The sequence below is a fragment of the Anomalospiza imberbis genome, chromosome Z, assembly GCF_031753505.1.
Source record: "Anomalospiza imberbis isolate Cuckoo-Finch-1a 21T00152 chromosome Z, ASM3175350v1, whole genome shotgun sequence".
Classification (NCBI taxonomy): domain Eukaryota; kingdom Metazoa; phylum Chordata; class Aves; order Passeriformes; family Viduidae; genus Anomalospiza; species Anomalospiza imberbis.
This window is the reverse complement of record NC_089721.1, coordinates 30,329,555-30,343,644: the sequence shown is the minus strand read 5'-3', so window position 1 is coordinate 30,343,644 and position 14,090 is coordinate 30,329,555. Positions and strand designations below refer to the sequence as shown.

The window sequence follows — 14,090 nt, the reverse complement described above, 5'->3', positions numbered from 1 at the left end:
ACACAGGGTCAGAAGCATGGACAAGGAGAGCATCTTGGCTCTGCAGTGTCTTTGCTGTGTGGGAGCTGCTCTGCTCCACCAGTATAAAACCAAGAAGTTAATTTTTCCTGGCAAACCCAATTTCAGTGAGGTATAGCTGATTAGTGGTTGCTGACTGTTCCTATGATGTGTTAATGAATGAAAATAATCATTGAAGACCATAGTGGCACTAAATAAAGGAACTGAGAGTGGTTGCTCTAAACACTAAAATTTTCAGCAAAGGGTAAGCTGAAAGAAAAGTTTAAATGAATGCCACAAGTATTGCGTGAGCCCACAGTAAGTTGCCTCTTTAGGTTTAGTGCATAGAAATTTTTACTTTATTGTGCTTACTATGGCAGTAATTAGCAGTATTGATGGCATCATGAACAGCAAAAAAGCTTAGTCTCAATAAACATGGGAAAGTATGTGGATGGTTATTTATCAAACACATATAACTTATACATACTCATTGTCCAGGTTAAATAGAGGCAACCACATATATTGTTCATCCAAGTCACACCAGTGATTTGTGTCACAGAATATATGATACACAATGGCACTGAGTGTCTTTTAATCCCTACATAACAATGCTCCATTCAGCCTCTCTTATCAAACCTGTTTTCCATCCAGCTCATAATAACCAGCAAAGTAAAAAGGAGAGATCTGTTTGTTTAGTCCATTATGATTTTACACCAGTCTGCCTTCGACTGGCAAAAGTAAGTCTATATGCATATTACCTACTGATGTAAACAGCAGCCAATTCAACCTAGTCCACTCCCCTTCTGTGTGGCAAAATCCAACATTAGTATTTCACCTATTTAATTAAAATTTAATTAATTTAATTTTAATTAAAACTTCACAGACTGGAAGGTATTTTTAGCTTTAATCTTTATCCTCCTTTCTGGTATATTTTAATAAAAAAGGAATGGAATTTTTTCCCCTGCTTAGAGAAAAGTTTTGTTCCAATTTGGCTTAACTGGGTATGCTAAACACTTAGGACAATTCTAAGGTGCTATAACCAGAAGATACATTTGCTTCATAATTCCAAGGCTTCCACCAAAAAAGCAATTTTGACAAATGTGAAAAAGGTTGCTGCCCCACTCATCATTCGCTCACTGACCAGGATATTCCCAGTATTATTTCTAGATTTCATCTTCACCTTTTAAGTGGCATTCCCAGCCATGTGATTCTGCATTTTTACCAATCTCCTGTATTTTTTGCCTATTGCTGCTATATGTTAATGTTGGAGTTTTTGAGTCACAAAAGGTCTATTTGTGTTTTTACCAGGAAATTTCAATGTCATATAAAGATTTCTAAAGTCACCTTCAGCAAACATTTTAAATTCATAGAGCAACTGTCTAAAAATTTCATATTAACAAGCCTCTAGTATAAAGTGTTCTTTTTAACACTTCAGTTCCTGGAGTTTGCCTAGAGTTTTATCGGTAAGCCTGCCACTAGAAATATTGTTTACATCTGTGGAAAGTGTGGGGGGAAAATCTCTCATTCCAGCAAGATTTTCATCATCCAGAGACCTGAAAAACTCATAGAAATACACTATTTATGGAGTCCTCCAGCAAAATTGCAAACTCCTCTTCCTGTTTGTCATTTTTCTTTTAACATTCTCATTTAAATATCAGTATGGTGGTGGCAGAGATAGGCATTACCAAAAATAAATTTAAAATTAAATTTAGATTTCAATAAAATTGTAGTTTTTAGTTGCTCATTTTCAGCTAACTTAACAAGATTACTGAAGTACAAGTAAAAGCGTACAAAAACCACTGGGATGTTATGACCATTCAGAGTGATTCTAAGCAGTGAGAAGTCTGTAATATACTTGGCCATGTCAAAGTGGAGTTGTAGATGGAAAAGGAGCTGGTACCAATGGCAGTGTTCTGGAAGTAATAGTCTGGGTTACCCAAGTTCAAGAGCAGGGTAAAGATGAGCAACAGATAATTCTAGTACCTAAAGAGATACATTTCTTCTCAATACAAGTAGTTGAAACCTTGAATATTTGGACAGGGCAAAAGTAACCTAAATTAATCTAGAATATAACTTTGTCAGAATAGGTAGGGGGGGTGGGCCAGGAAGCACTTGTCAAGCACTTAAAAGATGTGAATAGCAGAGCAAATTCAGTTCTGAGGGGACAATATATATTAATGAAACACAGAAAGACAGGCAGAAAGGAGCTTCCAGGATGCTTCCAATAACAACCTGTAAGGTGAGAAAATGTATCATGTACTGCTATGAGCATCAAATACAGGTGTCTGTCTGCCCAATATGATGTTACAGAAAAATTAGTCTTCTTTAAGTCCTAGAAGATTCCAAAACTGAAGCAAGTAATTTACAGAGATTTTCGCTGGATATTCAGTTGTTAAAATTTAGTACTGTTAACTACTTATCAGCTCATTCCCTTTTTGTATCAAACACTGCTCATCCAAACCACCATAAAATATTGAACTGAATAAAAAAAAAGGAGATGTTTAGAAGCATTATAGTCATGCTACTGGAAGGAATTACTTTTTCTGTTTCAACTGAAAACATCCCTTTTGATCACTGTGAAGAGATTGGGTTTTAGCAGTCTAGGGCAATGACAAACCATACGTTGCTTAGAATTTAAAATCTCTGCACTACAAACAAGACATTTTTTTATAAAGGTAAGATACTGTCATGCCAAACATTCTGTTTAATACAAGAGGTTTTTTGGTTGCTGACACAAAAGGATTGATTTCTTAATAGTGTTTTTCATTCATAAGTAGATTTTTAAAGTATCCAGTGACATGCCACTTTTAAATGTTTAAGCAGCAGACGTTGGCTTTTGAAATCTTTAAAGTACTAAGAGCATATAAAAGGACGTAGACATACAATGTACATGGTAGTTCAGTTTCACATTGATAGCATCCAGAAATCAGAAAGTATGCTACTCATACTGGTAGCATAACTGAGAATTACCATTTCACTGCCTGAAAAAGTAGGCACTGAAACCAAGGTTGCCTGTACATGTGGCATCAATGTCATCTACCCCAGCTCTGAAGGGAAAAGGTAATAGATACACAGAATAATACATGGGAGGCATTAACAGACACCATCTGTTTGAGGGCCTCATTAACTGTTTCTCAACACAGAAAGTATTCTTGTAGCACAAGGAGATAATGTCACTGTGTGGCATCTTCAGAGATCACTGAAGTGCAGTATCTCACACCACCTTAGTGTCAGGATGTGAAGTGTTAAAATGCAATCTTTTGCACAAGATTGTTGTCTGTCCAGTGATAATCATGGTTTTCACACTATTGTCTCTGGTGTTGAGCACTTCCATGTCTTCCAGCACAGCCAACCCAAGCTACTTTAACATTTCATTTTTATTTTTTCACTGCTAATACTGTCCTTAACATATTCCATTGCTTGGATGGCACAGTCCCTGCCATGTAGATCATTTATTCTCAGGTCTGACAGATTTCAGTGAAGGCTTAAATCTTTGCATGCGAATCTGATCAGGAAAGAGGTGTAATGGGTGCAGCCACTCGGGTTATTGCATGGGCAGCCCTGCAGCTGTGAGTAGGACACCCCTGGCAAAACAGAGGCCTAAGCAGAAGTGGAGGCTGTGAGCCAGAGGCACGTGAGCATCCTTCAGAGGCTGGGCAGTGGCTCAGCAAGGGTACAGGACATCAGCATGGGAGTGGCAGGCTGTCCCCATGCAGGTCACACCACCCTGAGGCTCCTTAGGAGCAGATATCCTTTCTCTTTGCTGGCTCCTCTCTCAGTTCAAGCACCCATGCCCCTGCTTGGCTCAATAGGTTCTAACCTGAGACTCATCAACATGCAGGAGAGAGAGCTGGGAAGGGCTGGCCTTGTCAGAAATATGGAGTCATCAGGGACTTAGAGGAGAAAGGCACTTGAGCTTAAAGCTTGTCATCTGTGCTAAATCAGGTTAAGGGGGAAAAGGAGCAAGGGGGGAGGAACTGACCAAAGAAGGAATGCAGCTGTAGCAACTCATGCCAGGGGAAGGCTGAATGTTTGCAGAGATGGCAAATCTGATTGCAGCACTCTCACCTCTGGCATGTGCAGCTCCCATTCCAACCATACATGTGCCTTGGAAGAGCAACTGTGTTGAGACTGCCAGCCCTCAGGAGGAAAAAAAAACAATGTGCAGAATATATGATAGGACTTGTTGGTCAGAAAGGCATGGTAGATTGCAGACATATGATACAGAACTGTGGTGCTACCACACAGACCAGCTCTGCAAAGTAATTTGCTTTGTGCTCCTGCCAAATCTCTTGATGTTTTGTGAATGAGTCCTGTTAGCTACTCGCACATATTTCAGTGAAGGAATTATTATTTTCTCTGCTCATTTAGCACACAATCCCCTTTGTATTGCCTGGGTAATGTGCAGTAAATAAACCCCAAAAAGTAGATCTCCTCTATGTTGTTTATAGGAGTATGATGGACTGATAGATTAATGGAATTTAAACCACTTTGTCCCATCAAAAAGTAAGAATACACAAAATTAATCTCTTAAATTTTTTTGAAGTATTAACTTAGTCTTAGGGGATTTTTTTTATGCAGCACATACAAAAAACCTCACACAAGACTAGCTAGAAAAGTGCAGATGGCATTAATGATACGATGACCATCTGCTCTTCTGTTTTATCTTTAAGGCACTTCTTTTTTAAAGTCATAAATTAAACCATTGTGTATTATTGTGGGGGTCTTTTTCCTTGCTATGACTTTATGGCTGTGATTCATTTTCTTGTAGTTGAAGAATGAAAGCCTTTGGCAGCCCCTCTCATATGGACAAAGACAGCATCAGTAAATCGGTGGAGCTTGATACTGTTTACAGAAATGTTATTTTTGCATGCAAAAATCTTTTGAGGGTTAAACCTTTCCAATTACAATATTAACCTAGTGCTCTATAAATGTTACTTAATATTCATAGCAGTGTTTGAATACAGTACAATTGTTTCTATCTGAACAGTCTTTGAAGTAATGCATTCTAAAGCATGTAGACCTGGATTACGCATAGGCAATCATGTTTATTAGAAAGAAAATGCTTTTCACTGCAATGAATGAGATTTTTTTTTTAAATCTGCATCTTTCTTAGGCGGTAGATACTTTTATAGTGTAACTATTTTATTTTTTAACTCACTATGTTAGCTTTTTTTCCCAACCACTTCTCAGCAAGCTGATGAGCTGGAAAGTGCAAACAGAGAGTTTCAGAGTGGTACTTCAACAGCGGTAGTAGAAGTGTCAGGAAACAGCAAATTCCCAAAGGCAGGGGCCAAAAAAACCCTCACAAAAAGTTCCCTTCCATCTTCTTAAAATACTAGTACACAATTCCTCCACATTCTACAGATGTCTACCCGTCAAGCTGAGTCTGAAAAGACTTGTTCATTGACCATACTCTAAATGATCCATTTGTCTTTTCCAAAGTTTCCCAGTGCCAGAACAACCTCTCCTAGATTTTTAGATTTTTGTGAGGACAGGCAGCTCTGCAAAAATGCAAATATGCGCACTCATGCAGAGAGTTCCTGTGACTGCAGTGGCTGTTAATCTTAGAGGGAACTGTCTAGTCCCTCTCACACACTTCCAGGGCTCCAGCTGCTTCCCGTGCTTTAGCTGGAAAATTCCACACTGACCTGGTGCTGACTCCTTTCTGTGGAAACACAATGGGATCCATTCTTCTATTTTGGACAAGTTATGCATATAAAACCCCTGTTGACTAAAAGGGGAATAGACCCCATTAGGCCTGACCTGACAAGACTCCTTTGAATGCTTACAGCGTTTTTTCAGTGAACTGTGTTGAGGATGGAGAACACTTTCTCCCTTCCCCCTCCTTCACTCCTTCCCCCCTGCGGAAATCCACAGCAGCATACCTATCACCTCTCATCTGTAAAAAACTTCCAAAAACTTTGGAAGGAAACCTTTTTTTCTTGACATTCAGTTTCATCTCTCTATAACTTGGATGGAGAAACACTTTTTATTTTAATGCAATTAGTATTCACTTCTTGATTTTTCTGTCCACTTGCTCCATCCAAATACCCATGTGGCTTTGATGAAGGTGATAAATGAGGTCCTCCAAGATCATCTGTTTTATTTTAATAAATTGTCTGATAACTAGGAGACAACATGGTTAAAGTTAATCTGAGTCAAAATTATAACAGTGCTGACAAAATACAATTATTTCAGACCAGCAATTCAATGAGACCTTGTAATTGTCAATGAGAAAATTGCCATCAATCTCACACATAACTGGCAAGATAATATTTCAGATAACTCCTAATTTTGATATATGCTATTGCCTTCTATAACTTTTAGATGTTACATTGTGACACCACACCAATAGCAGTACAGCAGAGCAATCCAACCAGCTATGACAAACAAAAAAATTCAACTTGACATGTTAGTCTTTTCTCAGTCTCCTTCTTTCATTCAGAAAAAAAAAAAAGAAAAAAAGAAAAAGAAAAAAAAAAAAGAAAAAAAGAGATGCAGGTCTGGACTCTAAGGTGAAGAGACAACAATTGCAGATACAAATTCTTGTGCTGTGATTACCCAGATTTCTAATCTTGTACCCTGTAAAAGCAGAGGTTTTATTCGATGGGCAGAAACAACAATGTAATAGTTATAAAAAGGATTTTATTTAGAGGTCTGCAGCAGATAGAAGTTCCCCTATTGTCCTCAGTGACTGTGGATCCAAGCTCCAAGAATATACCAAGTATAGAAACATTCTTTTTGATGCTAGATAATAAAAATGCAAGTTAAAATAATATTTGGGTCACTTTTAGCAATAGATTGTTTATTTGTCGAACAATAATATATTTATCAGAAAAAAGTAGTAACCAGTGATTTATTCTTTGAATTACTCAGAAAAAATAGGATGGGAGTGTATTTTTTTAATGGGATAATATCTTGGGTAAAATATCTTGTTTTGTTGATTTATAATACTGTAATACAAAAAGTTGTGTAATGTAATGCAATATTATGTATTATGTAATCATCTAGTGTTTATTTTATTATGTGTACCTTCTACTCAGAGGGTTGGCATTATTGTTCCTAACAGTGATGGATACAAGCAGATCATGCCTTATGACCTCTACCATCCCCTTCCTCGGTATGTAAAACAGTCAACCAGATGCTAGGCATTTTCTTTTTCTTCTATTCTTCTCTGTACTTTTGCTTTACTTTCAGGCTAAATTAACGGATCCCGCTTCTCTGGACTCCTACAGACTAATGTAGAGATGTTCAAGTGCTAGCCTGTTGTAATAAATTCTGTCAATGCAGAACTGAAATTATAGCCTATCTGAAGGAGAAATGTAGATTTATTAAGTGTGTAGTCCCTTTCTTTCTCCCATTCCTCAACCCCATTTTCCCTTTTCTCGCACAACTTTCCTATTCTTGGCCTTTACTCCTTTCTGAGCAGAACTATAATCTGTGGCTTTGTTACGAACCACAAGATTTTCTCTCCCTCATCCCCATTTTGCTGTATCTTGCATGCCTATAATTTGGGATTTTGGGATTTGACAACATTAGTGTTGTTCTCTGATCCTACAAACCTAGGTGATCAGGGCAGGAATAGGATCAAGACCTGTTTTTTATCATTAATTATCTCACAATTAAAATGTTTTTAATGTAAGACTCAAGATTCTCATGGAAATAATCAGATGAGTAATTATTTTTAAAGCAGTGAATAAGACAGTTGATGATAAAAATTTTTGATAGCTGAAGGATAATAGCCTTTAGGTTTTGAAATACTGCCTGGACATGCAAAAGTATTGTGCTGTGTTTTCTTCTTCATTAATTTAGTGTGTCATGCACTATGAAATCACAGAAAGAACCCTCTAGACAACTTGATAGTCTCATCCAGGTGAGGAAACAACCTCCATCCAATTATATTGAGGTCTGATGCACAGAGGTTTCAGCGTCAGTGTACAAATGCAGTGTCTTCAACTCCACAGTCTCCAACCAAAATATAGACCAACCTCCAACTGAGAATGAAGCTTTCTGCTATATTTAAACTACTTCAAATTTCTACAGTTGCCTAAGACACCTGAAAACTTGTCCCAAAGACTTCAGAAAACTTCCTGGTGCTATCACTTTTTAAGGCTAGGAAAGATGGCTTAGGTGGGCTGAGCCATCAAATTTAGAGCCAAACAAATTTTTCAGTTCATGAATTTCAGTTTGGCGCCTCTTGTTTGTGGTAGTAAGAAACCTCGGCTGTAGGCTCATTCAGCAGAGCCACAAGAAACACATTTGAATAGAAGTATTCCTAAAATTACATCTTTGTAAAATATGTGGCTTATGATCAGCACATGATGATGCCTGTGCATGGTGTAAAAATTGTTCCACCACTCCTAGTGGTAAGTCACAGAATTAATCAGTGGCTTTACTACTCATAGACAACTTTTAATTTAAGCCATTTCACACTGAGTTTTACGGTGCTACCGGACCAGGTAGGGTAGCCAGGTGAGGGTATTGCTAGGTATGCTGGAGCTGATGAATAGATTGTGGGCTGATATGATGGAAAATCAGAGAGAAAAATAAGCATTTTTCATACTGCTCAACAATCTTGGGGATCCTGTATTTGTTACTTAACAAAAATATTTCCTTTAAGTGAGACAATAAAAGCCTCACCTTTCACTTCTTTCACTTCTTTTACTTTTTGTCTGAAGGAGGAAATAGGTGGGGTGTTTTTCACAAAAATTATTATTTGAGGTCAGAAACTGAAATCTTTTGACCAAAATTGTTGTTTCAAACAGTATTTGTTATGTCATCATGAAAAAGAAATTTGCCTTGTGGGGTAAAATATGATTTCATGAAATGTTTCCAGGTAGACAGAACACACATACTTCTGTACTTCAGTCATGCACAGTAATATACAGGAATAGCCACACTGGATTGTGGGAATGGTCCCACATCCAATCTGTGACAAAGGCTTGAATATAAGAGGCAATACCAGACTATTTTGTGTGGATGGACATGTATATATATATAAAGTAATACATAGCTTATAGCATATGCATCACTTAAAAAAGGCTTATTCTCATAAGTATACATAGCTTGTCTGTATAGATACTTTTAAGTATACATAGCTTTTTTTATGCATATATTGTTATTAATATTTTTCATTACATTCTCAATGGCACTTGTAGAGAAAAGATGGGTTCTCAGCTCCTCTCACTGCCTTAAGTGTAAGGAAACAAGATCCACCTGATTTATCCATCACAAGACATGTATCTTACTAATATAGTCACATTTTCACAATTTCCTTTCATCTTTCTTTCTTTTTTCTCTACTGAGTTGCTTCCTTGGAAAAAACACTGCTCTTTCCCTTTATGTTCTACAAAAGGGGCATCAGCCTCACAGCACACTGAGTTTCCTGTGATTTGCGACAAAGATTCCTCAGAATATGAGAAATTATGAAAATATTATAATCCCATCAATTTAAAAAGGAAAAAAAAAACAACTAAGTTGAAATTATTTAGATTTTCAGTGGCAATAGTAATTGGATTAGTGGGAGAGAGGATATTTCATGTTATTAACCGCGGTATAAAAGACACCAGTCATAAGCATGCTTTACTGCTGTGGACACTTGTGAAAATAGATACATGATTAATTTTTACTGATGGTACCCAGGTAAAAAAAATGAAGCCAAGCCAAGCCTAGGCAAACCAAACCAAACAAAAACAAAACAAAACTAACCATAACCGAATGAAAAACCCCATAAAACAAACTTTGAAGATAGCAGTTTATGAATTTTGGGGGTACAGGTGGGGGTGAAAACAAGAAGAGTAATGTTTCCTGATGCCTCCTCGTTTTCCCAGATGGGAAAGTACACCCTGGACTGCCTGTTCCTCATCCTGTGGAGGGGGCATTCAAAGCCGCATCATCTCCTGTGTGGAAGAAGACATTCAGGGGCACATCAGCCCCGTGGAAGAATGGAAATGCATGTATACTCCAAAGATGCCTGTTGTCCAGCCTTGCAATATATTTGACTGTCCAAAGTGGCTTGCTCAAGAATGGTCTCCGGTAATCAATTTCATTTTGTTGGTTTTGTGTTTAACACACTAGGGAAAGTATCTTAAATTATAGTTTAATGAGTTTTTCAAAGTAGGAACATTTACTGTTTTTCTCTCATTACCAACACCTCTATTTTAAATTATGCTATTTGCTATCAGCTCTATAACATTAATTTGTGACCTTCTACTAATAATAGACTAGGAATTTAAGTGTCCAATAAGCATGTAATGTTATTTCTGTATTACAGTATTTCAGTCATAAATTGAAACTCAACATCGCTAAGAAATTTCAAGAAGCACATAAATCTGTATATGACTGTGCTCTTTGATACCTGTATTTGTCTGTTCTTGACTTGCCTTTCCTTCTGTATGGAAGTAAATGCCTTGGAAATGTCCTTCCACAAAAGTAATGAAATATTTTAACTTTGTACATAAAGACTTGGCTTGAATATAATTTCTCATCACCCCAGTTTCTCAACAAGTAATAGAAGCTAGGCTAGCTTACCTGCAGATGAGGTGTTCTTGACTGATTGCAAAATGTTTACTGATTTCCAGATGAAAGCTGCTGTCAAGAGCAAAGCAACATTGATAACATCCATAGTGCTTCCAACTGATTGATAGTTTTGATCATCTCCTGTGCAACCAATTTTGAAACAATCTGTGCAGGGGGTAAAAGATGATGAACCAGAGCAAAAATAAATAATAATTAAAAAAAAAAAAAAAAAAAAAAAAAAAAAAAAAAAAAAAACTTAGGAAAGTGTCTGAGGGAAGAAAGCCCAATAGTTTCCCATTCTCTTTGGTGCTTTTATTCAGAATAGCTGAGTGTTGACACATAAGCCCCAGTACTTTGTCCAAGCAAAACAGAGTGGGTCCAAATGAAACTGACAGGGTGTCACTGAGCGTATCCAATATGGGACAGATGGCTACAAGCCAAGTAGGCAACACTGCGAAAGTGACACGGCAGGAGAAGTCCAATGTCAAAATGTCCAAATCAAGTAAATGTTCTGAGCAAAAAGACTAAAGTTTCTGTCAATTTTATACCTTATCTATAATTACCAAATATTATGAATATTTTATTTTCAAGTTTGGGTGTTTCTGCATCATGTTTGGTTCTCTTACATTGCATATTCCCATTATATTTTTCATTGTTATGTGTGACCTTCTATTCTCCTTTTCATTTTCTCTTTTCATGTTTTATTTTCAATCCAGTGCACTGTGACCTGTGGACAAGGACTCAGATACCGTGTGGTCCTTTGCATTGATCACAGGGGGATGCATACAGGAGGCTGTAGTACTAAAACAAAGCCACACATAAAAGAAGAATGTGTTGTACCCACTCCTTGCTACAAGCCTAAAGGTAATGAGGCAGAATGTTTCTCATAAATTTTTCAGAGCTCTTTCATGTTCAGCCATTTTGTTTTGCTGCTGGCATCACTGTTTCCACTTGCACCTAAGTTATGTTTTTGCACCTGTCTGTTTCTGTCTGCCTGCCAGCAGCGTGGAGTGATTGGTGACCTCTTTCGTCTTACAGACTTTGGGCTTTTCATAGTTAATTTGCAGTCCAGCAGACTAAGCAACAGAAATATAAATGGCTGTATTTTCACTGTTTACATCTGAGCTAAATGCAGCAAGACACAAAAGAGATCTTGTGTTGCAAACCATCCACAACTGACTTCTGCTTAGAAGAGTGCAAGGCCAGCTAGGAAAGCCTTGCTTACCTCTGTCATGAAATGTCCTCAACGGGACTTGTCAGGGAACAAAGTAAATTACTCCTTTCTGGAAGCCCACCCTTGCAAGAGCATGACATCTTTACCCTGCATAAGATCTTGTGCTGCCCTTTGCATAATTAAGCACAGAAATTTGCAGAAATAAAGCACATACATGTTTAATTTCTGAATGTAGGGAGTTACTTCCTTCTTCCATTTTTTCACATGGAATGAAAAATCCTGAGCAAAGCTTGGAATAATTAGGTTTAGTTTCCCTCCTCATCTTTGCTCTGCAATACTCTCGCAGTTTCCCTTCATAATGCAAGGTGTAATGTTTGAATATCTGTATATCTGAAGGCTGAGCGGTGGCTTCAGAAGAGTGAGGGACTAGATGGCATCCAGAGATGCCATTCAAACCAAATTATTCTTTTTTTAGGCTAGAAATTTGTCCTTTTTATTTCACACAACTGGAACTAGAAATTTAGGGCAGAAGGGGTAATGAGTCTCTCATCTATTGAATATTTTAGTCCTAGACTGGTTTTTTCCTACTGCTTTCTAAAGCAGAAAGCAGTCCTCCTAGCTGAAAGACGCAGCAAGGCAAAAAATGTGGAAGTCTCTCTTCTCTTAACACACTCTGCAAAAAAGAAATAGAAGGAAAATTTTTCATATAGTTTATTTCATTTTAGTTTATTCAAGCCCTAAGGTACTTTATGTCGCACCAATAATGGGAAAAAAATAGGATATCACTAGATTAAATAATGATTTTCAGTTTTATAGAGAATGTATATTCATCTAATATAACTTTCTATGTAATAGGACTGCTTTTACTGGAAGTGTTTTAAAAGAAAATCTTTTACTTTAATCTCCAAAGGTAAAATTTTCTCCTTAGCTTACGTTAGAAATGCTTTTTGTTCATTTTTCTTTAAAGCATACTGTACAACATCAACATTTCTAATCCTCTAACAAATTTTAGTGTAGATGCGAATTAACTACACCTGTAAAAAAAAAGAAGGTTATTTTAAAAGTCACAAAACAGGCTATGTTAGACAAGAATTTTGCTTTTTACAAGCACTTGCAAAATAATCACATAAGTAAGATATGACTTTCCAAAACCCATAAAATAAACTTTAGAACATATAAATAGAAATATTTCCTACATATGCTGGATGATTAGTAAAATATGGATTAAAGCAAGAACTGCAAAGGCATTCATCCTTAAATGGCATTAATATGTTAGATGAAGAGCTTGGCAAACTGTTTTTAAGATAGAGGAATAGTAATTCTATTATTGTCTCTCTTTTCCTCAGTTAATAATTTGCTCCAAGGAAATTTGCATGACTGAAGTTGCAATAGCTGTGCAGTCAAATTGTAGGTAATTTTTCCTCTGTGATACAACTGAGAGATGGAAAATTTAATGTGCATATATGAAATGTTCATTGCTCTGCTCCTGTTGGCAAGTACAAATCCATCCTTACACAAACCCAAAAGACTTAGGTGATTTGTGAGTGGTAAATAGGTTTGGCTCTGGTTCTCCTCAGTAGTCTGAGTCTCACCACCCTTTGTATTGTTTTCCCCTGATCCTAGCCCAGAATGGTCTGTTGAAGTGCAGAGTTCCTTCTCAACTTTTAGTGCCAAATTTGCTCTTGCTTTATACCCCTGTAGAGCTAAAACAGCTCTGCTGCCTTCAGCTCAACTACTCTGCTCTGACACTGCATTAAAGTAGAGTTTGGCTTGCAAAGCAGCATGGCCCTGCACTCCCCAAAGCAGAGCAGCTCATTATCCTGTGCACACATCCTGGAGAGAGAGAAAAGCAGCTCCACTGTTTTCCATCAGGAGTGACAGAAAAAGTATCAAGTTCATTTTTTTAAATCCACATAGCTGATGAACTGATAAACAGAGTTGAAAAGCATAGCTCAGCCATTTAATTATAGTTTTACTGTTGTATCAGTCATCAAAGCTGGATATTCTTTATTTTTATAATCTGCCAAAACCAAGTTCAGCATGTCTTCTGAAATTCTGAAATTTTAAAGTAGATACGAGGAGGTTACACATTTTGCCTTGCGTAATGGAGTCCTGTTACACTTGCAAGTTTCCCTCCAAAAAAAATACTTTCCAAAGTGCCTACTTTTACAGTCCCATTGTATATTCTGGAAGGTGACCATTTTAATCTGCCTGTCTGGCTTTAGGGCGCTATAGGCCTTCTACCTGCAACAGTGAAATATCTGGCCATATAACCTTGTAAACTATATAGTCCAGGTGATGAAAGAGTTTGTTCCTCTCCCCTGTGTTCTCATTTCTCTTTGTCCTCTTTCTCGTCTTTCTGCTTGGCCCCCATGTGTGTGAAGGCACCCATACATCA

At 37.3% G+C, this 14,090-nt stretch overlaps 1 protein-coding gene across 2 annotated transcripts in view; it reads left to right on the top strand.

The window, feature by feature from the left end:
- The window catches only part of ADAMTSL1 (ADAMTS like 1), a 173,697-nt gene that overhangs the window by 77,227 nt on the left and 82,380 nt on the right, over positions 1 to 14,090 (top strand). Inside the window, exons 10-12 of one of the 2 annotated variants that reach the window (XM_068175687.1) lie at positions 7,070 to 7,120; positions 9,831 to 10,035; positions 11,235 to 11,382. In XM_068175687.1, the coding sequence (XP_068031788.1) occupies positions 7,070 to 7,120; positions 9,831 to 10,035; positions 11,235 to 11,382 (404 nt within the window). The remainder of the gene's footprint in view (positions 1 to 7,069; positions 7,121 to 9,830; positions 10,036 to 11,234; positions 11,383 to 14,090) is intronic. The other variant, XM_068175688.1, reaches the window with a different exon arrangement.